The sequence below is a fragment of the Phascolarctos cinereus genome, unplaced genomic scaffold (genome assembly GCF_003287225.1).
Source record: "Phascolarctos cinereus isolate Bilbo 61053 unplaced genomic scaffold, phaCin_HiC Scaffold_1;HRSCAF=81, whole genome shotgun sequence".
Taxonomy (NCBI): Eukaryota; Metazoa; Chordata; class Mammalia; order Diprotodontia; family Phascolarctidae; genus Phascolarctos; species Phascolarctos cinereus.
In genome coordinates this window covers 229,287,071-229,310,841 of record NW_027555514.1, presented here as the reverse complement: position 1 = coordinate 229,310,841, position 23,771 = coordinate 229,287,071, and the positions used below count along the sequence as shown (strand labels likewise).

The window sequence follows — 23,771 nt, the reverse complement described above, 5'->3', positions numbered from 1 at the left end:
CTGTCCCTTACCTGCTAAAGTTTCTGCGAAGTACTTTTCTCCTGGATAAGTGATGCTGCAGGACGTACTTGGCTTGAAGAGGTGAGATGGTCAAAGTTGGGAGGAACTGGATTTGTCTTTGCTTCCGAGTTTCATCATATATATCTGGTTTATATCATGTGTGTGTGCGCGTATGTATGTCTATATGTACATGCACACGCATATATACACACATATATAATATTATACCATATATCATCATATATTGAGTTTTCCAAACTCAATTTGTATGTACTCCAGACGGATATAAGAAGATCATAGCCTGGAAGCTGGAAAGGATACCTTAAGTGGTCTTCCACCCATATATCACAACCTCCATATTCTACTGATAAGAAAACTGGAACCCCAGAGAGGTGAATTTACTTGCTGAAGGTCATACAGATAATACATGCCACAGCTGGGCCTACATATGCCTCCCATGATTTTTATGATATTAAACTGCAAGGTACAATGGTTGGCAGTTGGCACTCAACAAAACTTTCTACAAATGTTTCGCGATCCCCAGGAGGCTAGTGTGGGCGTGAACTGTTTGATAATTCTTACAGGGTTTTAAGTCTTCCTCTTGATTTAAAAAAAAAAAGGCAAAAATAAATAAATAAACAAATAGATAGATAGATAGATAAATGAATAAATAAATACAAAGAAATAAGCTACAGAACAGGCCATCTAGGCTTAAAGCTATCCTAACTGCCCAAATATACACACAAAGGTTTCTACCAGTGGGCTGTTTCCTATTCACTTGAAATGAGCTTATCAGTAACAACATAAATAATAATAATAATATCTGTTAGGCATTTACCAGGTACACAGCACTATGCTAAAAAGGTACTGGGGGGGGACATGGGGATACAAAATCAGATAAAACATTATGCCTATGCTCAAAGGGCTTACAGTCCCACAGGAAGATAAGGAACCCACACAAGATAGCTATTCATGCCAGGAATTTTACAGTCTTAAAGGAGTGCATTAGAGAGAAGCAAAACCAAATGCTATGAGGAGGTCTAAAGGGGAAAGGCCATTACCAAGCAAAGGGATCAAATAGTTTTAGAGAGGGGCTTTAAAAAATGGTTAGGAATTCAACATGTCAAGAAGGGGAGACAGGGCATCCTAGGCCTATGAACCTAAGAAAAGGCAGAGACCCAAGAGCAAGGACTGTAAGTTGGAAGGAAGGCCAAAGAAGTGGTCTCAATTAAAATCAGGCCATAGTAATGACACTACAGATATTATATACATTATGTACGTATAATTTATTACATATAATTATAAGCACACACTTATAAAGTATTACATATAAATGTCATATGTAATAGTTGTATGTAGTTGTTTGTATGTAAACATACCTACATAAATGTGTGTGTATACATATATAACATATATGTATGTATACACACACTATACATACACACAAATGTAAAACGTATGCATGTATGAGGGCAGCTAGGTGGCACAGCGGATAGAGTACTGGGCCTGGAGTCGGGAAGACCTGAGTTCAAATGACACTGCTACTAGCTGTGTGCCCCTGGGCAAGTCACTTAACCCTGTCTGCCTCAGCTTCCTCATCTGTAAAATGAGCTGGAGAAAGAAATGGCAAACCACTCCAGGATCTCTGCCAAGAGAACTCCAAGTAGGGTCATGAAGAGTCGGACGTAACTCAACAACAATAAATGACAACAGAAAGCTGCAAAGGAGGTATTTAAACCCAACTCTTCTGCTCCTGAACCAGCACTTCCTATCACTGCACCACAAGTGACTCTAATAAAAAACACTTCGTATACACGAAGGTGCTACACAACTTTCAGCAGTTAATATATAACTGGACCCACCCTGATGTTGAAACATGGAGCCTGGGAAATCCCAATCCTTGGCACGAAATTAAAATGAAGGTGCAGCAGACTTTATGGTTGTGAGGGAATAGGGCATTAGGAGTGAGAGGAACAAACCACGTGATTCACAGCCTTGCCCACAACTCTGGAATATCCACCTTCCTGGAAAATCCAGACAACTAAATTAAAGGGCCAGGGTCTAATTAATTGGAGGTTACCATTCCGAATGACAGCAAAACTCCTTGGGAGTTACAGATCTGAAGAAAGAAAGCAGCCAAACAGCATGTAATCTATAGCGAGTCACTGTAAGTCAACATTTAGCTTAAATACCAGTTGTCACCCACCCATTTCCTCCCCAAAAGACAGATGAAAAGAGCTAAGTGACACACATCTAAGGCTAATTATTAGATAACAGTGTTGATGCCAAAGCAAAGTGGAATAAATGTATTTTATATAAAATTTGGGAGTGTTTTTTATCTTCAAAGCCTTTTATAAAAGAGCAACTAGCTATCTTTTTTTTTTAAAGCCTTCTGGGATATTTCATGAAGCAAACAATAGGACTGCAGAAACTGAGTTTGAATATTGACAGGAAAATGCTAACTGGGCCAAATTTAAACAGCAGCATTACTGTATCTTCATGAATATATACATTCCCCCAAGAGATCCTTGCTTTCTCAATGAAAAGCTATTTGGGGCACAAAATCCATGACCATATTGTTAAAAATCACTAACTAGGGGGCACAGTGGATAGAGCACCAGTCCTGAAGACAGGAGGACCTGAGTTCAAATCCGACCTCAGACATATAACACTAGCTGTGTAACCCTGGGCAAGTCACTTAAACCCATAGCCTAGCTTTAAAAAAAAAAACCAAAAAGAAAGAAAAAGAAAAATCACTAACTCATTTTTTGGACTCATCCATCTGATGAGCCAAAGTGAACTTTCAAATGCCTAGGAGTTAAAAAAAAGCGCCACCAGATCATGTTAAAACAATGTAGCTTCTTAGGCAAGGAGCTTAACCCAACTAAGCAATCCGGCACAACCCCAGCGTTACTTTAGTCTAGTACTGAAGCCAAGAAGTATAGCTAGCTCACTTTAAGACAATTTAAATTTAGAAATCTAAACCATCTGAGTAGCCTGGAGATTCATTTATGGCAGGTGGATTCCCTAAATTAAAAACCCGGTGGAGTACTAGAATGGTTTGAAACCTGGGAATCTCTACAGGGAACTGATGTTTGGGCCAATTCAAATCAATATGGATTTACTGAGCCCTTACAGTGTGCCGAGTAATAACACAATAAAAGCTCACATTTATATAGTGCCTGCCATGTGCCAAGCCCTGTGCTAAATGCCTTACAAATTTTACCTCATTTGGGCCTCAGAAAAACCCTACTGCTACTATTCCCATCTTACAGATGAAGAAATCAAAGCAAATCAAGGTTAAGTGACTTGCCCAAGATCACACAGCCAGTAAGCATGTTAGGGCAAATTTGAACTCATGTCTTCCTGACTCCAGGCCCGCTGCTTTATGCACTGTTTCACCTACGAGTCACACAACCAATTCAACTCAGACTCACTTTCAAAATATTCCTAATTTGGTGTGAGGAGATGATACACAGGAAATGCTTTGCAAACCTTAAAACTACATAAATACATGATATTTATGATATAAATATAGTTGTCTTATAGTCAATTATATTGAACGTTAAATATATATAATATATAAAGCTATCAATATAGTTTTTATATAACTGCATAAATGCCAGCCATTAACAATTATATTAATTATATTAACAAAATATACCACAGCATTCCAGTGACTAATTCCACGTGTCTACTGCAGATTAAAAGCATTGTAAGAAGATATCAATGATGGCTTTTCATAATCTCTGGAACACTTAGGCCAAGTAACATTTTACTTTCAATTAAAGCACATACTCTTTTCACACTAGAAATATAGCAACGTAACAAAAGATAGCATAGTGATGTAGAAATAATGTTAGATGTGGAGGATCAGATTCTCTGCTTAGGTCAGAGCCTTGACTCTGCTACTTACAACTTGAAAAAACTTAACTTCAACGAATCTCACATTCCTCATTGACAAAAAAGAGAAGGGTGAACTAAGTGATCCCCAATGTTCCTTCTACCTCAAATGAAATCTCTCCCACAATGCAGGTCACAACCCTGAACTTGAAGGACCTGCCTTTCCTTCTCTGTGAAATCCTTTCTACCTGTCATCCCTCATTCTTGCCACAGCCTACCTCTTCTTCCATCATATGAGTGCCTTTGATGGTGTCTTTCATTCCTGTTCTTAGAAGTTTGTTACTGGTTGTCAGTTGCAGTCTGCTCACACAGACCATGTAAGTCCGCCGGCTCTGTGTAACACACTTATTTGTTCCTTGGAGAAAACTGTATTCCAAGTCTCGATCTTGAGACCGTACAGTAACTCTGACAGAATGTTAGTATTAGAAACATGGACCTCTGCTTCCAGAGGAAGTTTGAGGTCAGCTTTGGGATCTCCCAAGGGCAATCCGAATCTAGTTCACTCTCCTCATTCTGTTTTAACTTTAAATCTACAATCCTATGAACAGAATATTAAGGTTAGAAGGAACTTAAACTTTACCCTGGCCCTAAGGCAAGACTATATCCAAGACACTCCAGAAACTGACTGCAATTTTTAAAAATAGCATGACAATTTACTCAGAAAATCCTAGGAAATAATCAGTAGATACTAACTGAGATCATTAATAGCTTCAGCAAAGTTGTAGACTACAAAATAAACCCATGAGAATCAATAGCTTTTCTAGAAAATAACAATGTATAGAAGACAATAACAGAATGAGATGTCTGGGACAAAATAATTACAAAATGCATGAAATATTTGGAAGCCAATTTACCAAAGCACATTCAATACCTTTATAGATTCAATTAGAAAACTCTCCTTAAAGAAATAAAGTACCACTTCAATAGCCTAAAAAATATTCACTGTTCATGGCTGGGCCTTGCCATATAATAAAAGTGACAGAAGTACCAAAGTTAATTTAGTGCTATGACACACTACCAAAGAAATACTTTTTTGGAGCTAGACAAAATAACAAAACTCATTTGGAGGAACCAAAAATCCAGACTATCAGAGTAATGAAAAAAAAAAGTTAAAAAAACAAAAGGATTAGCATTTGTAGACCTTAAACTATACAGCAAAACAATGATCATTAAAGCCCTTTGGTACTGTTTAAAAAATAGAAAAGCAGTTCAATGGAACAGCCTAGACCAAGAGAAATCAAATAACTGAATGCAATAATCAAATGTATAATAGCCTGGGAAAGAACTCCCTGTTTGAGAGTAACTGCTAGGAAAACTGGAAAGCAGAGTCTGGAAGAAATCAGGCTTAGACCAACATCTTACATCATGTTACACAATAAATTCAAAATGGATGAAACCTAAATATTAAAGATCATATCAAAAGAAATTGGAAGAGAAGCACAGATATGAATCAGGATTGAATTCTTAACCAAATAATGGGTAGAGACAATTACATAATAAATAGCTAATTCTGATGAAATTAAATTTAAAGGCTTTTGCATAAAATTAAATTGCCTAGGATAAGAAGAGAAGTGATTGAACTATTGAGAAAAAAAATCAGTTATATCAACTATCTCTGATAAGGGTCTGATAGATATATAGACAAATTAACAGCCAAGTGTATTACTGGATAGAGTGCTAAGCCTGGAGTCAGGAAGACCTTAAGTCAAATCCAGCCTTAGACACTTACTAGCTAAATCACTCTGGGCAAGTCTCTGTTTCCCTCAGTTGCCTCATCCATAAAATGGGGATAATAATTGTACCTATCTCCCAGGGTTGTTATCAAATAAGATAATAAAGTGCTCAGAACAGTACCTGGCACACAGTTAAGTGCTATGTGAATATTACATATAAATGTTAGCTGTTATTAAATATAGAAGACCAAAAGCCATTTTCCAATGGGTAAGTTAAAAGAAGAAACACAAACTATAAACAATTATGCGAAAAGAATGTTCCAAATCACTAAAAATAAAAGAAATGCAAATCCAACCCTGAGGTTTCACTTCACACCCAGCAGTTGTCAAATATGGCAAAAGCAGAAAATAGTAAACATTAGAAGGAAGGGTTTTACAGAAAGATTAGCACACTAATGTACTGTGGATGGAGATGTGAATGCATACAACTATTCTGGAAAGTAATCTGGAATTATGCAAATACAATTAATAAAATGTCCATATTCTTTGGCCCAGAGATTTCCACCAATGAGGACATACCGCAAGAAGATCAAAAATAGACAAAAACAGAGGTCCCATATACACCAAAATATTTATAGCTGTACTTTTATGGTAGACGTCTATTGATTGGGGACTAGTTAGATTATAAAACATGAATGAAACTGAAAATTACTGAGTTGTAAGAAAAATCTAAGTCAGCTAGGTGTACAGTGGTTGGAGCACCAGGCTTGGAGTCAAAAAGATTCATCTTTCTGAATTCAAATGCAGCCTCAGAAGCTTACTAAGCTGTGTGACCCTGGAGAAGTCACTTAACCCTGTTTGCCTCAATTCGTCATTTGTAAAATGAGCCAGAGAAGGAAATGGCAAACCATTCCAGTATCTCTGCCAAGAAAAGCCCCAATGGGGTCACAAAGAGTCAGACACGACGGAAGTGACTGAACAAGAACTGATGAACACGATAAATGAAAAGCAGTATTGCCGTGTAGCAAACCTGATCTCGGAGTTAGAAAGACTTGAGCTCAAATTCCCATACTGGCTCTGTGACCACGGTCCAGTCAACTGTATAACAGCTGTAGCTCTCCATTGAAATTGATGACAATTTCCCCATTGAGTATAATGAAAGCACGGATTCACAACTCCATCCAAAAGAAGATGCATTTGATGTGGAAAGCTTACATAAATTTACTAATGATAAAGTTATTTATGACCCTAATTAATCAGTATTATTTCAATATATTTCTCTTACCCCTACAGAGTAATACAGTGCCTGACATATAGTAGGCACTCAATAAATGCTGAATTAAATTAACTATTTTTTGAATGCTCTCCTCTACTGGTTTGCCAATCTGTAAATTAAGGGGGTTGGTCTAAATTATCTCTAATGTTCCCACCAGCACTAGAAAATTATTCTATACTATTATAGATCCTATGAAGCAGTGATGGAATGGAAATAGCCCACATACAGACTTATAAAACCACAAATGATTATTATCTACATTTTAATGTAGTTTTATTTATTTTGTTAAACACTTCTCAATTTACGGGCAGTACTGGGGAGTGTTGCAGGCCACAAGCATGTCTGACACCTTTCTCATAAGGGGATACGATGGAATAATTTGATATGGTGCCCTCAAGAAAGTTAAGTCTTACTGGAGAGATAAGTTGTGTACACATGAAACATTAGAGAACAAGAATATATAAAGTTAAAAAGAAGAAAATATAAGAAAATATAAATTTAAAAAAAGAAAGAGAACAAGAAAATATACAATCATGTACTAAATTATATGAAGCTGGTAATAAATAGAGATTTGTAGAACATGGAGATTAAGGTACATTTTTGTGATGAGGCTGGCCTTGATCTGAAAAGATTAATCTTCAGAAAAGTTACAGCAAGAATGATGAGAAGCAAGTAAGTGATGAAAAAGAAGTTAAATTCTCTCCCAGAAACGAGCTCTCCCTCACAAACACTGAGCAAATACCAAGTCACCCTATTAAGGAAGTAATGTGACTGAGGCTAATCCTGACGTCTGCTGACTTTTAGTAAACAGATGACAATCAAACATTCACTGTGCCCTATCTTAGAGAAATGGAGATTACTGGTCCACCATTTCTTAAATTCCCTGACACCTTATTATTCATAATTGCATTCTAAACAAACATTAAAATTGCAACTAGGGCCAGATACCAGGCTAGGGATTGGAGAGATTGGGAGATAAATAAGCAATAATCTCTACCTCAGGGTTTATTTAAAGCCCAGTAGGGGTAATAAAGCAGAAGCACAAAAAAGAATGCAATCAAGATTAGAATGTGATAGGCGAATTAGAATAAAGTCAGATAAGGTCTCCCTCCCATCTCGGGAGGGATGAGGAAGCTTTTAAGAGGCCAAACGAAGTAGCAAAACCTCCAGGATCCCTAGGATGTCAACAGATCTAGTTGGAGGAAAGGCCTCCCAAGGATTGCCTGGGAAAAGGGCCGGAGTGGAGAACCCACCGGATGAGGAAGGGGAAGAGTAAATTTCAACAGAATACACAGTTAAGTTCATGATGGGGAGCAGTTAGATAAAAATGTGGAGACAGGATGGATCCATTGTGAGACGTTTGGCATTGAAAGCCTTTCCTAAAGTAGCTCCCTCCTCCCCTTCCCATCCCCAACACGTCCTCCATGATCCAGCGGCACTGGTCTCCTGGCCGGCCTGTGAAGGAGACACTCCACCTCTCAGCTTTGGGCATTTTCTCTGGCTCTCTCTCATGCCAGCCATAACATTTTAATCTGATTCAGGAAGCACTGGGGAGCGTTACAGGCCCCAAGCACGCCTGGCACCTTTCCCGTAAGGGATATAAGGGAATCATTTGATACGGTGCCCTTCACTGCCCTTACTCTTACTGGGAAGACAAGTTTTGCTATCTCTCCTTTACTCCAACTACTGACCTCTCTGGCTTCCATTAAGTCCCAACTAAAATCCTATCTTCTACAGGAAGCCTTCCCCCACCCCTCTTAATTGCAGTGCCTTCTCTTCTTTAATCATTTCCTATTTATCCTGTAGATAGCTTGCTTTGTATGTATTTGTTTGCACCTGGTCTTCCCCAATTAGATTACCGTTCTTAGAGCAGGGATAGTCTTTTGCCTCTTTTTGTATCCATAGTGCTTAGCATAGTAGGTGCTTTATAAATAAATTAAATAAGAATTGCATTACTGAATTGAATGCCAGCTAAAGTATTTTGACACTATTCAATAAGCAATGAAACTTTTCTGAGCTCCAGATCCACAAGTTTCCAACTGCCTACAAGACCCTCAAATTCATTGTATCTAAAAATAAACTTACTATCTTCCCCCTTAAATTTCCAGTCACACCATAGTCTCCCATGTTAAATCTTGAGCATTTATCTTTTCAGAGACATGACAGAGTGGAAAGAGAACTCGATTTGGAGTGAAGAGGACCCCTGCTTGAATCCCAACCAACACATCAACAGTCGGGTCACTTAACCTCTCTGGGTCTCAGTTTTCTCATCTGTAAAACACATGATGTTTCCCCTATGCCCTTTCCAAGTCTAAATTCTGTAATACTATGACTCTTCCCTTTCTCTCTCTACTTTCAAATCCAATCACTTACTAAGTCCTGTCCATTCGCCTCTAGAATCATCTCTAGAATCCATCCCCTTTCCTATTCCCAGTGCTTCCAGTCAGTCAATACATATTTATTAAGTACCTATTATGTGCCAGGTATGAGGGTAGGCCACTGGGCTATGTCCCCAGTACAGGGCTTTACTGCCATCTCCTTAGACTATGGCAATAGCCTATAAAGAGAAAACTGTATATGAAAACAGGGAAGCTAGGTGGTACAGTGGATAGAATGCCAGGTCTGGAGTGAGGAAGACCCATCTTTATGAATTCACATCTAGGTTCAGACACGTACTAGCTGTGTGAACCTGGGCAAGTCACTTAACCCTGTGTGCCTCAGTTTCTGATCTATAAAATGAGGTGGAGAATGAAACAGCAAATCACTCTAGTATCCTTGCCGAGAAAACCCTAACTGCTGTCATGAAGAGTTGGACCCTCGAGAAAACGGCTTGACAAAACGGCTCGACAACAGCAAAATTATTATTGTTGTTTTTATTACTATCTGTATGGCCTCGGGCAAGTTATATAACTTCTCTGGGCCTCAGTTTTCTCACCTGTAAAACAAAGGAGCTGGGCTAGATGGCCCCTAAAATTTTCTCTAAGCTCTTAAGCTCTGACCCTAAGACTATCATTAACACTGGCTTTCTAGCTCTGAATGAGCAAGCTAGTTCCCAGACTGAATCTGTGTAGTCAGCTAAAATTCACAACAGAGCAAGAAATCCTTTTTAAAAATGTGAATGTGAGAAAAGAAACCATGATAAGCCAGATCCTCAGCAAAAAAAAGGCACTGTAGTGGGCTCTAAGGAAAACAGTAACAAAACTGGGGTGTTCGTTCCCAAATTATAAACCCCAAGCCTACAGTTTCAGGAATTAAACTGAATAACTGAAAATTTATATTAGTGTTATTTTATAATAGTTAATATAATTACTATCTATTAATATTATAATAAAAAATATCAAAATTATAGTGCATTAATGTAATTAATATGTATTATTAATATGTAATGATTCATCTGAATTAAAGGGTCTAAGAAAGAGATGGAAGGGCCCAATGAGTTGTTGGGTCAAATAAGCAGCAACCGAACCCCACTCTGCAGCTAAGAGGGGCTCTTATGCTACCAACAAAATAAAGGGGAAAAAAAAGAAACGAAAACAAAAAAGAAATCTTCTATGACACAGTACAGTTCTTTTGTCTAAATGTTTGCATTAAAATGTTGGATACCCTCAAGCCAAATTCTCTTTCCCAAGGTCAGAAAACCTTTTTCTTTTCCTTTTTAAAAGTTAGCTGAATACTTGTGATAGGAACCTTATGGGTTGAGGAACTCTCGAGGGCACAGAACAACGGCAGCATAGAGAGAAGCAGGAAACTTCTCTGAGGGGCCATTCACAGGTTATTTAGCTCTCCTTTGCTAAGACAGTCAATGGGACGTCATTTAATGATGCCAGGAAGAGGGAGATGGATCATTAACTCCCTTCTACAAGAAGAGCTCTGGAGGAGACATCTAATTTTCAGGCATTTTTCATACACTATGGCCAGATTGGAACCACTGTGCCCACATGATGAAAGACTCTACTGTGTGTTTGGTTTTCAATAAATCTCTTCAACACACCCAATCCCCCTTTGAAATCCCAATAAACTTAAAAAGGGAGCAAACAATATGGCACACAGCTGTGTGGCCATATAATGAAATATTCCTTTTGGGAATAAATATTAACATTCTAACTGGAATGGTAGCCAAAGGCAACGATGGCTTAGAATACAAGCTCACTTGTGAAACTTTGTAGAGGAAGAGGATGTGAGAAGATTAGTTCATGTGAAAGCAGTTACGGAAAAACTAAACATCATTCTAAAAATATTGGCAGTTGAAAGTGATGGGACAACAAACACTGCTAAAATAGAACAGATCTGCTCAAGTTTTTATCCTGACCCACTTTCATCTTTAAGTGCCTTGCACAGAACAGATACCTAGCAAATACCTAGTAATAATACGATCATAATGATGGTCAGAGCAACATAGCTCCAGTTATGTTCCAAGTACCTAATTTAAAATTCGGCAAGATAGATGTTGAGGGCAATTATCGCCATGTAAATTCTAATTGCCTTAAAAGCGTGTTAACTTTATTTTCATTCTTCAATTATTAGTCCAAATAATTCCAAATTAATGTTAGCAGAAATCCCCATCTGTAAAATGAAGAGGGAAGGAAATGCACATTTATTAAGCACCTACTTAATTGGCAATAATCAAAAGCATTTGGTAAAAAAGAAAAAAACAGAAAAGTTTATCAGTGGAAAAGATTAGGTATACAGCACACAGGAGCAAATAAACATAGTAGTAGAATTTGGTCGATAAACCCAAAGACCCCACTGACTGGGGTAAGGATTTACTATTGGACAAAATTTTATTATCCCTATGTTACCAATGAGGGCGCTGAAACTTAAGAGGAATTAGCTCAATGATGAATGAGTTGATAAACTATAAGAGATATTGAATCATCTCAACACTGTCCAAGAGTCATTCAAGTGCTGCACTGTCACCTGTTTAACATGGAGTCCTGGAGAAACCCACCCTCCCCTCAAACCACCACCACCTAGAATGGCAGCGTCAAATTCTGAAATAGAAATGGGGGCCACCAAACCTCGGAAAACTACTCGTTATCATTATCTTTGTTCGTTTATATTTTTATTTGTTAAGTATTTCCCAATTATCTTTTAATCTGGTTCAGCCCACTAGGGAGTGTAATACCCCTGACCTAGAACACCAAGTATCCCCCCCCAAAGTGTTAAGTATACCCATGTGGATTGTGATCTCTATCAAAGCACCTACATCAGTGAGATCATAGATCCATTGAAATATTAAAAGTCTGACTGACATACACTTTATTTTCTAATCCCCTAAATGGTTATTTGGGCAAAATGTCTCTCGTGCCTGAAATTGACACCAGGACTAATTTCCTGAAAAGATTTCCACACTAAGTCTTGTTTGAACCCTTTAAAGCCGTAGAAAACAAAAGAAAGCGCCTTTCCCAAAGCCACAAGTCACTTCAAACGTCATTTTATTTTAAAGCTCTACTGAGCAAGTTTTTCGAAACAGAAAAGAAAAACCAAACCAAGCTGTGATGAGTCAGAACATAAAGAAATCTGAAACAAGGGGTTGAGATGGAGATGCCAACTTTATTTCAATACCAGATTCTCATGACAAATTTTCAGCAAAAGACAATAGCTGATCTTGCTGCACACCCTGTATGAAGAGTGTCGCCTCTGTGGGTGCAATCTGTGCTGCTCTGATTTCTGTGCTCCTCCATTAGGATTATGAATTAGATCCCAGAAAATTCTACAGGGTTAGTTAGGAAATTGACCGGAATTTTAAAAAATTCATAGATTAGAAGAAATTCAATTACCCACCCCTACGGATCTAGCCCATTGTTTATGAGGAATGAGAAACGTGGTTTTTTCTAATGTGATAATTGGAATTCCCTTCCATTTTGAGTTGTGAAAAGTAATCTTGCAACACATTACTACAAAGCAGTGGTTTCCCAAATGGGGCCCATTGTCTCAGAGGGGGAGGGGACAAAGAATGATCTTAAAGGGAACTGGACTGACCCAACCCAGGGGTATGTGATCCGAGGGTAGGAAAATGGGTCACATCCTAACCCCGATCCTTCTCCCACCACCAATCGTGGGCTTCTCTCCAACATAACTACCCCCACATTGGTCATATCTAAAACCCATCCTTTCATGCCACATCTATTGTCCATTACCTCGATGCCATCAGAGGAGAGGCCTGCTTCATAATCAAGTCCTACATTGATCACAGGGTTCTGGAGTCTTCCTATGTTTTTCCTTTACATTCATTCTCACGGCCACTGTGTAAACTCTTGTCCTGAGTGATTACTTTGTTGTATAGCAGTCATACAAATTTTCCCAGAGTTTCTCTGAATTATTCATATTTGTCATTTCTTATGGTATAATAATTTCCATTTACATACTGATGAATAAATAAACATTTATTAAATATATTGTGATATATTAAAAGCATCATATATACATGTATATATGAATATAGTTTATATATCATATAGAGAATTATATATACATGTACATGTAAATATATTTAGATAAGTATTTTATCTTAAATGTACTACATGTACGTGTGATGTAATATATTTAAGATACATATCTATACAAAATATATATCTAAATTTATATAATATACAAATATAACATAATATGAAAATAATGTTTATAACATATAAATATATTACATAATATACAAATATATTATAACATATAATATGAAAATAAATATGCTTAAAACATATAAATATATATTATATAATATACAAATAGATAAACATGTATACATATAGACATGTATGTTTTATATATTTAAAGCATATATAATGTGTATGTATAAATATATATTTAGATGTATAATATCTAAAAACATGTACATGTACATTTATTACATTTAAGTATAATATTGTTATTGTTGTTGTTTCTCCTTTTTCAAAGAGGATCAATGCCATTGGATTTAAGTGAGGCAGAGTTGCACAAAGTTGTCAGCCTCACTCTCTCTTCCAGAGTCATCGAAGTCCAGTGGCAAGAGAAAAGTCAGAATGACTGGCAATGGCCCGGAATGTAGTGGATGACCTTGGTGTTCTCAATGCCTGACCAAGCTCTAAGTGCTCCAACAGCATCTTCGTCAGTGGCCTTTGCAGCCGCTGGAACAAACTGTTCTCATTTACCCACTCAGCCAGGGAAAATCTTCACGTGCTTGGGACAGACATCCCTCTAAGCCACTGATGGGTTTGAAACCTGTGGGTTACCCTCAACCTGGTTTAGCCCATCTGAGATGGTTTTACCGAGATGTGGCCACTGCACACACTACAGCTTCTTGGAGCCAAGAGTGACCAGCTGGACACCAAAGGTAGATGAACAGCCCTGAAAAGGGCTTGGCAATCCTTTTACACCAGAGGGGCTGGTCCTCCCTGAACACCCCCATACACACCTTGTCTATATGTATAATATATAAATACACAAACATAAATATATGTATGTGTATATATATATATATATATATACATGCACACATGTGTATATAAACTGTTCCCTCAGTCTTTCACAATCTTAAGGTATGTATCTACCTGATAGTGCTATTTATGCACCAAAGAGTATGTACAGGTTAGTGACTTACAGAGGATAATTCCAAATTGTTTTCTGCAACAAACATCTATTTCTTCACTTGTCCAATAGCACATTAGCTTAATTTCCCCATAGTTTCTCCAATATTTAACATTTGTATCTTCGGTCGTTTCAGCCAATCTGACGGCTAAGATGCAAAACCTCAAAGTTATTTTAAGTTGCTTTTCTCTCTTAGTGATTTAGAACATTCTTCCACATGGCTGCTGATAGGTAACATTTCCTCTTTTGCAAACTGCCTGTTTATATCCTTTGACAATTTATATACTGGGGAATGGTTCTGACTCGTATCTAATCGCATCAGTTCTGTAAATATTAAGTATCAGACCTTTACTGCCACAAAGATTTTTTCCCCCCATTAACTTTTCACAGCCTTTCCCACTTGGCAAACCAGCCAGGTTTGTGCTTGGGTTACCTAAGATCCTTCACGTCCCATGCTGAGACTCTTGAAACAGGACTTTAGCAGAGGCTTTGTTTCATATGCCCAGGAAATGAAAAACTGTGATACATTCAGAAAATTATTTTCACAGCCCTACATTTAAAAACAACTGCAAGTAATCATTTTCACTTTAACACTTCAGTGACTATATTAATGGTAGACTATCGTTACTATTAATCACAATTATGTCCCTCAAGGTCTGGTTTTCTAAATCTATTCTTCTGCATCTATGATTGACAAATCCATCTTTTTTTTTCTTTCCCTCTTATTATTTTCTTTTGTATAACATCTGGAAAAAGACCAAAAGCGATTCATGAATAACTACTAACTGTGATCTTCTGCATCCTGATGCAGTCAGCTAAGAGTCCACAAAAGGCACATTAGTTTGATAATATTCTAAGATATAAATCTTACTCTTTTCATATACAGGGGTTAAGAGACAGTTGGTAAGTCTCAAGGGATGCCTTCTGTTGTAGCGGTTCATCTAGGAGAGGGAGTTGGGGTAGGAGAGGAAAGAAAGCTTCCTCTCCCCCTTCAACCACCACCCCACACACTTCCTGATCCCAGCTATGTCTGTCAGTCATCAATAAGCATTTATTAAGTCCTACTATGTACCTGTCATTTACTAGTGGTGACCCTTGGGCAAGTCACTAAGACCTGTTTACCTCACTTTCCTCAATGTAAAATGAGGATAATAATAGCACCTACTTCCCAGGATTGTTCTGAGGATCAAATGAGATAATATAAAGTGCTTAGTATAATAGGCATTGAATAAACCCTTATTCCCTTCTCTTCCTTTCTTCCGCCCAGACTAAGTTAAGGACAATATCTTCATCTTTAGCACAAAAAAAAATGTCTTCAAGGGCCCCCCAGTTTCTCTAAGTTCTGTATTTCACCACTTTCTGAAAGATTTTAAAAAACTGGTTACAGAGTAGATGGAAAGCTTTGATTTTCCCCATTACTAAGGAAGATTCAGCAGAATCTCAGGAAAATCCACAATTCTGTATCTTCCGAAAAGGACAGAAAAAATCCTGCTCTCCTTAGCAGCAAGGATGACTGGGTGCCCATGCTATGTAGGCAAACAAAGGAGATATGACTTATTTCCTGGAAGTCAACTCTGAAAGAGTTCAGAAATGCCTTTCACTGATACCTGCCAATTGTTTTTACACTCTCTCAATATATCCTTCAAAGAAAGGAAGTGTGGCAAAGAGAGCTGGATTTGAAGTCAGGAGACCCCTGTTCAAATCCCGACCTTTTCAAGTCACTTCAATTCTGAGCCTCAGTTTCCCCATTTGTTAAAAAAAAAAGTCAGATGAGATGACTTCTGGAGTTCCTATCAGCTCTAAATCTCTGATCCTAAGCTCTGAGGAAGCAGATGTCAACAGATCTAGGTTTGTATCCCATCTCTACCCCTCGGTATTAGCCACAAGCAAGGTCTCAGCCTCAGTTTTCTTATTTGTAAAATGGTGCTAATACCTGCCCTGCCTATCTCACAGGGCTTTTATGAGAATCAAGAGAAAGAATAAATGTGAAAGCATTTTAACGATTGTAGGGGCAACTAAATGGCAAAGTGGATGGAGAACCAGGCCTGGATTCAAGAAGACCTGAGTTCAAATCTGGCCTCAGACACTTGACTAGCCGTGTGACCCTGGGCAAGTCACTTCACCCCATTGCCTCGCGAAAAAATAAAATAAATAAAATAAAATGCTTTAAAAAAAAGAAAAGAAAAAATGTAATGCACAATATATACAAATATATAGTATTATGACTCTGATAAAATGGAAACCCACTCTGCAGAAATCTTCATTTAGAGAAATAATTACAGTCCATATACCCAACCTTCCTCATAAAACAAAATACCAAGGATACAAAATACATTCAGAATCACTAGAGCAGCCCTAATCAGAACTGCTAAACAAACAATTAAGAGGAACCACAAGATTAACCCCTCAGAGGCTACAGCTAAAAATCTGGTTTAAAGGGATCCCACGAGAGACTCCTGGAGAAAAGGACTGGGGGTGGTTACATCCATCCCACCTCATACCAAGGAAGGGCCCGCCCCCCAAAGTGCTAGGATTGTGTTATAAGTTTGCATTCTCTAACACAAACTCCAAGTACATGACCAGGAAATAAGATTATTTTGAGGTTCCTGTGTAACCTGACACACAGCCAGAAATGCAGCCTGATTTTAAAAACGTGGGGAAACCCCAGAGAAATCTTCCTCTCCCCAGCATGTGGCCCCAGGGGAATAAACTTTCTGGTTCAATTTTTAAGTGTAGGCATGATGTATATACTTTATTTTTTATTTTGAGTTCGAGAAATGAAATTTTGAGGCAGCCTGGAATAGTACGGATAGATTGCTGGGGTTGGAGGAAGGAAGGCCAAGGTTCAAAGTCCATCTCTGACATTTCTAGCTCTCTGATCAAGGCCAAGACCCTTTAGCTTCTTGTATTCCTCAGGCAACAACTCCTGAAGACTAGGCTAAGTGAAGGGACTTTCCAAGTGACAGCCTGAAATATCAGACTCTTCAGGGATTAGTTATATTTTATCTGAAAGATTTTTCCTTTCACTTTCGTGATGTGAAAAAAGGTCACCATGTTCCTAACTTATTTCAATTCAACACGCATGCATTCAATACTAGGCACTGGACAAAAATTTATGGAAGAGGTGAGTAACTGCTACAGGTGTCCCAAAAGTCTTGGTGCGGTTTAAAAACTTTTGGGACACTTTACATTTCAGGATGGAAATCAACAAGAAAAAAAATTCGATCTAGCTTACATAAAAATTCATGTTAGACCCACCAGATGTACTTCACTTCCCACACAACAAATTAGAGATAAATCGAATCTTTTAAATAAATGCACATGAGGAACTAGCTTTTTAAAGAAAATCTATGCTGAATCCTTTTGCAAAAAAGCAAGCTATCTGTTTGTAAAGAGTTACACCCTTATTATAGTGTTTGGTAAGTGTAGATTTTTTTTAAGCTAGGTTGACTGAAAATGAGGGAAGCCAGCAAAGTACACTTGTCTACGCAATATTCTTAGGTTCGTTAAACATTTGCTGATCATTTACTCTAAACTGGGCACCCTACAGAGCAGAATGGACATAAAAACGTATAAGAGGGAGTCCTATCCTTCAAGAAATGTATAGTCTAAGACAAGGGAGGGGACCGTATGGCCTAGAGGCCACACATGGCCCCTCTAGGGCCTCAAGTGCCGTTCTTTGACTGAATCCCAGTCAAAGGCTGTACTTGAGGCCCTCAAGGCCAAAGGTTCCCCAACCCCAGTCTAAAAGTTGAACTAAAATGCCCTCCAATAGCTAATTAGGCTGACTTTTGAGCCACCTTGTATATAAAAGTGTTATCAATCTATGGCAGCTACTGAAATAATGTTATCAAAGGATAGACTTGGCATAGCAAGCCATTTAATTTCTCATTGTGAATGTTCCAGTTCTCCTTTTTTTCCTATGGATTTCCATTCTAAAACACAAACCTTAAAATATAAGAAATATAAATCTTAAAACCGCACTAAGACTTTTGGGATACCAGCCATCGTAGTCACTCCCCTCCACCCTCAGTTTTCTCTTCTGTAAAATGGGTATAATAATAGCACCTACCACATAGAGTTGGTTGTGGGAGTCAAATGAGATAAATCCACGTTAAATGATTTTTTTCCAACCTTAAAGTATGCTGTATGTGCTAGCTATTTTTTTTCCACTTCAGCAGTTTAATATTGATATCTGTACAAGCTAGCATGAGTGTTATAGGAGTTTACAAAAGGGCTGGGGCTTTAAAAGGGTGATGGAAGCTGAGCTGGGCCTCGAAATAAGGGTAAGATGTTAGACGAACAGATAGGAATAAAAATACTGTCCTTCGGTATTTATATTTTCCCTCAATAAGACAAAAATGCCGTCTGAAGCTAAATCCAATGGGTGACGTGCTTTATTCAAGAGCAGATAGCTTTCATGGTTATTATCCCATCCTCCACGCTCTTCTTTCATGTCCTTCAGAAGAGGGAACATCTATCTAATAGCCCTCTGGCCAAGTCAACAATGAAAAGAGGTCCTTTTCAAAAAAATAAAACATCCCATACTTAAAAACAAAATCCAAAGAGATGGCTGGGGCTTGGTGCAAGAGGGTATGACACCCTAAAGTATTTGGTTGGCCTCATGTTTTTCTCCCAGCAAAAAACAATGTTTAATATAGTACAGCATACACTGACTAAAAATGTCTAAAAAAGAAACCTGGTAACTAACAGATATTTTTAGCTCTTCTTTTCATAAGCTCTGCAAGTCACTGCTTTCCAAACAAATCTAAGTCTTGCTGGATTTAGATGGAGATCGGACCTGTGATTTCATTGGCACGGAGAATGCCCGGGTGAGGAGGCGCCCTCTATCAATGGGTACCTTTCTCTACAATGTAAGTGAGTTGAGAGTTGCCAGACACTTAAAGGTTAATGACTTGCCCCGGATCATCCAACCAGTTATTTGTCGTAGCTCTACAGCTGCTAAAGATCTCAAAAGATTATTTAATCCGAAATCCTAATTTTATAGATGAGGTAAACTGAGGCAATGCCAGGATCCAGGTTCTCCTGCCTCCAAGTCATTGCATTGGCACAGGCTTATTACATCCCTTATCCTCAATAAAAATCTTAACCCCTTAAGTCAACTATCTCATTTTAATTATTTTAAATTAATATTAAGCTTTAAAATTAAGTTACTAATACTAAATTAAGATTTCTAAGTTGCTTTTTTTTAAATCCTCAGCATCTAACACAGTACCTTGCACAAAGCAGGCAGTAATGAGTGGATGAAATAGAGATATCCGGCCAGAGTTGAGTAATTCTCCAAGCAAAGCGGGGAAAACCTATCAGCAGTCACACATGACCGAGCTAAAACTTCCCCTTTTAGTCTCAATTTTGCAAGGGGAAACAAACAAAGAGAGCTGCCAATTAGGTTTTTAGAACAAACATGTTTACTTCCTTACTCTTATTGCATAGCTTTTCAGTTAGGCCACTCTTCTATATATGCCCACCAGCTGATTATGGTGTATGGTTCTGACGACATGCCTTTCAAATGCTTGGAGGAGATATGGCCATACAAGTGCAAACTAAGACAGTAGCTCCCCTTCACCATCTCTCCTCTCAAAGACCCAGGATCACCAAAAGGTGGTCAGGTGAGGTGGCGTGCTGGATAGAATGTTGTTCAAATCCACCCTGTGCAAGTCACTTAGCCGCCATGTGCCTCAGTTTCCTCAACTGTAAAATGAAGATTATAATAGCACCCACCTACCTCCCAGGGCTTTTATGAGATCAAATAAGATCTCTGAAAAGCACTTAGCATAGGGCCTGGCCACCCAGTAGGCACTTCATAAATGCTTTCCCCTCCATTGTTCGCTAGGGATTTTCCTGACTGCTTCTGGAATTAGATCTTCCTTAAATTATTACACCAAAAACCTAACCATGTTAAAAGTACCAAAAGTGGAAAGAGAGAAAGGAAAGAAAAGGTGGAAGGGAGATACTGGAGAGAAATTCGTCAAGTGAAAAAGACACGGAAAAAAAAAGAGAGAGAAATCAATATGGGAGAAGCATTCAAAAATCCTTCCCAACACAAGTGTGTCCTTTGGTGGCAAAAACAGCCAAGACAATTTGGAACCTAAGACAAAAGGTACTATCAAAGAAACAAGTCATCTGACCCCAAGAGAAATCCAACAGAAGACTGGATCCACCCCTGCTTTTTTTTTTTTCCCCTTTCTCCTCAGTTGATGAAACACTCATTGCCTGGCTTTTTTTAGAAACTTCTAACATGTGAAGGAGATGCTTGCTCTTGGCCTCAACTTTCATAATATTCTTATTCCCTTAACACACGTTTGACTCATTATTTATGAGTATCTTTTGGAGCTAATAATATCCTGACAAGGCTGGGAAAGTCATTCTATAAACATTAAGCACCTACTACGTGCCAGGCACTCTGCAAAGAACTGGGAATACAAAAACAGTCTCTACTCTCCAGGAGCTCCAAATCTAAAAGGAGAAAATGCTCCCAAGGTGGGCCTAGGTTTACATTAATCAACCCCCTGCACCTAACATAGAACTGGCCGTTGTCTATACATTGTCATCCTAAAGCACTTTATATACAATACTTCCCTATGGAAGGAGAGGAATTGATCATTGTGCTTCCCAGTATAAAGGCAAAATCGTGTATTTTAGAAGATGCACTGGGGGGAAAACAACTGAAAACTAAAATCTGATACTGAGATTACATGGCACCCAAAAAAATGTGATTTTTAATCTCATCACCCATGCCCCTGAACTATTTTCTCCCTCTTAAAAACCTCCAGGAATAAGTCTAGTTATAAATGTTATTTTTTTTCCAAGGGGAACAACAAATTTGTTCCATGACAATCTTCTTTAATGTGATTGCTGTCAGAGTGGTTCAGCTGGCAAGGGCTTTTCCCAGCCCCTCCCAGAGCCCAGGGCGGCATATGAGTTCAAGCCCCAGCCTTGGAAACCCAACCCAAAGTCAGTTCAGTTATGGAAAAGGCACTCAGTGAAATATTGTCATGGTTGGTTAATCTGGCCTAAAGATCCCTTCTGCCTATCTTTTACAGAAGTAATGAGTCCCCTGATACTCTGCCTCTAAGCAAGACTGGCCCAAGTCTGGAAATATTTTTCTTCCCGATTAAATTGGCTCTAATTAATGGGCTAATTTACCCAGGGAAGAACCTCAGAGAATGTGGATCTATACAAACGTAGTTATATTCGAGAATACCCATTCCTCCCCCTGCATGCAGGCATAAGGAGGTCACTGACATACCAGTTATGACCCTTGAGGTCATAAGGTGTGACAAAAAGGGACTCACAGCTGCTCAGCCACACGAGGATTTGCCTGTAAGGGACAGGTAACAGGGTTTCTTAGCTCCCAAAGAGTAGCCTGGCAAAGAAGCGCTCACTGAGTGCTTTGTCAGCTGAACTGATTTGAATTTTCCGGGCTCACCAGGACAGCTGGGGAAACCAAGGGAAGGAACTCGAAGGAACTTCACCTAACCCTCCACTCTTGTCCCCGACCTGGGAAGTCTGCCAATTCCCCCCCCCCCCAACCCCTATCCTACCACCAGCTGCAAGTACGGCACATTTGCACCCGAAAGAAAGCGAGCAGCAGCCTAAGCCCATTGCCCCAAGGCGAAGGAGCAGTAGTTACCATATGGTAAGTGTGACAGTGGGAAGTAACAGCAGAGCCGTCTCTTTCTCCTCCATTCTCTAGGGAGAAAACATCTCCCCCACGCCACCCCCCAATCAGCGAGCATTTACATGGCGTTTTTTAAGATTTTCAAAGCGCTTCACAACATTTTGGTCAATCAACAAGCAATGATTAAGCGCTTACTGTGTGTGTGCGCCAGGCACTGTGGGTTTTACAAAGAAAAGCAAAAAAAGCATGATCCTTTTCCTATCTGTGGACCTCAGTTTCCTCATCTGTAAAATGGAGAAAGGAGGACTAGCTCTAAGGTTCTTAACTTTGGGTCACAGAACCCTTGAGCAATCTGGAGAAGCCCGTGGACCTTCTCAGAATAAGGTTTTTTTAAATGCACAGAAGAAAATACAGGATTCCAAAGGAAACCAAAGGTTAGTGAAAATGGAGATGTCGCTTTTTTTCCCTTCCAAATTCACGGACTCTTAGAGAAGGACCTTAGGGCTGGAGATGGTCCACGAGGTCTCTTCCAGTTGGAAGTCCTATGATCTTTGCATGTTTTGCGCACATAGGAAGCACACACACGCCCCCACTTAAAGTGTTTCCCCGGCAATCTACAATAACCCGCGAGCGAGGGTCTGGAGGGGGTCCCCGGGGCGCCACTCACTTGCTGGCCGGCGCGGAGTTTGCCCTGGGGAGGTCTTCTGAAGAAGGAGGTCCTGGCGGTGAAGAAGAAGTCCTCCGTGTCCTCCTCCAGGCTGCTGTAACCACTGCTCATGCTGCTGGTCCACGTCATCTACCCGGCGGCCTCGGCCGGGCGAGCAGGGAACCCTCGGCCGCTGCAGCCCCTGGGGTGCAGTCCAGGGAGACCCAGGCTGGGCTCACCCCGACACGGGGGCCGCAGCAGCGGAGGCTGCCCCGGCTCCGCCTCCCGCCGCTGCCGCAGCTGCACACAGCCAGGCTCGGTCCTCCGCTTGCCTCTCCCCGCTTGGCCCCCGGCCCGCTCCCGGCTTCCTGCCACTTCTAGCCTCCCGCCCTCCTTTCCCAGTCTAGCCCATCCTCCTTCCAAGCCCGGTCCGGCAGAGTCCTCCCCGCCCTCTCCCTTTCCTCCTTCCACTCCTCCCCCACGCTCCTCGAGCCCCTTTGCCACACCCCTTTCCCCCCAGTTCCCCGCCCCGGCCCCCAGCGAGGCGGCCTCCCTCACTTCTTCCGTCCTCCCTTCCTTCCTTTCCTTCCCTTCCTCCCCACCTCCCCCCAACCCCCAGTCTCCTTGCAACAACTTTGGGATTGGGGACAGCCCTTGAGACTCCTGGGATCCCCGTAGGAAACCGTAGGAAAAACCTGTCCAATCCCCAGGTGGCCTTTGGTCCTGGCTCCTTGCACCTCCCCAGGTCACTCCGACCCTCTCTGCTCTTTTGCTATTTTTAAAATACAGAAAACCCGAGCGCAGCAGTGGAAGCTGCTCAAGAAATATTCCCCATTGATTGCACGTGGTAAGGGGTCCTACAGTCATCTTAGACATAAACACACGCCATATTTTCATAGGCTTTCCACGGATAGGGAAAAGGATTGGGGTCTGTGAGCCTATGCACACTACCTTCCCTCTGTTGATGATCTCCAATGTATTAGCCTGTCTATATCTTTGTATATAATTCTTCGCATGTTGTCCCCCCACTTTAGACTGTGAGCTCCTCGAGAGCAGGAACTGGCCTAA

At 39.8% G+C, this 23,771-nt stretch overlaps 1 protein-coding gene across 3 annotated transcripts in view; it reads right to left on the bottom strand.

Moving 5' to 3' along the window:
- The window catches only part of RASSF3 (Ras association domain family member 3), a 151,746-nt gene extending 128,611 nt beyond the window's left edge, over window positions 1-23,135 (bottom strand). For 2 of the 3 annotated variants that reach the window (XM_078146137.1, XM_020990189.2), the window contains exon 1: window positions 22,725-23,135. In XM_078146137.1, coding sequence (XP_078002263.1) covers window positions 22,725-22,853 — 129 coding nt within the window. In that variant the 5' untranslated portion in view covers window positions 22,854-23,135. The remainder of the gene's footprint in view (window positions 1-22,724) is intronic. The other variant, XM_020990188.2, reaches the window with a different exon arrangement.
- Between the last annotated feature and the right edge of the window lie 636 nt (window positions 23,136-23,771).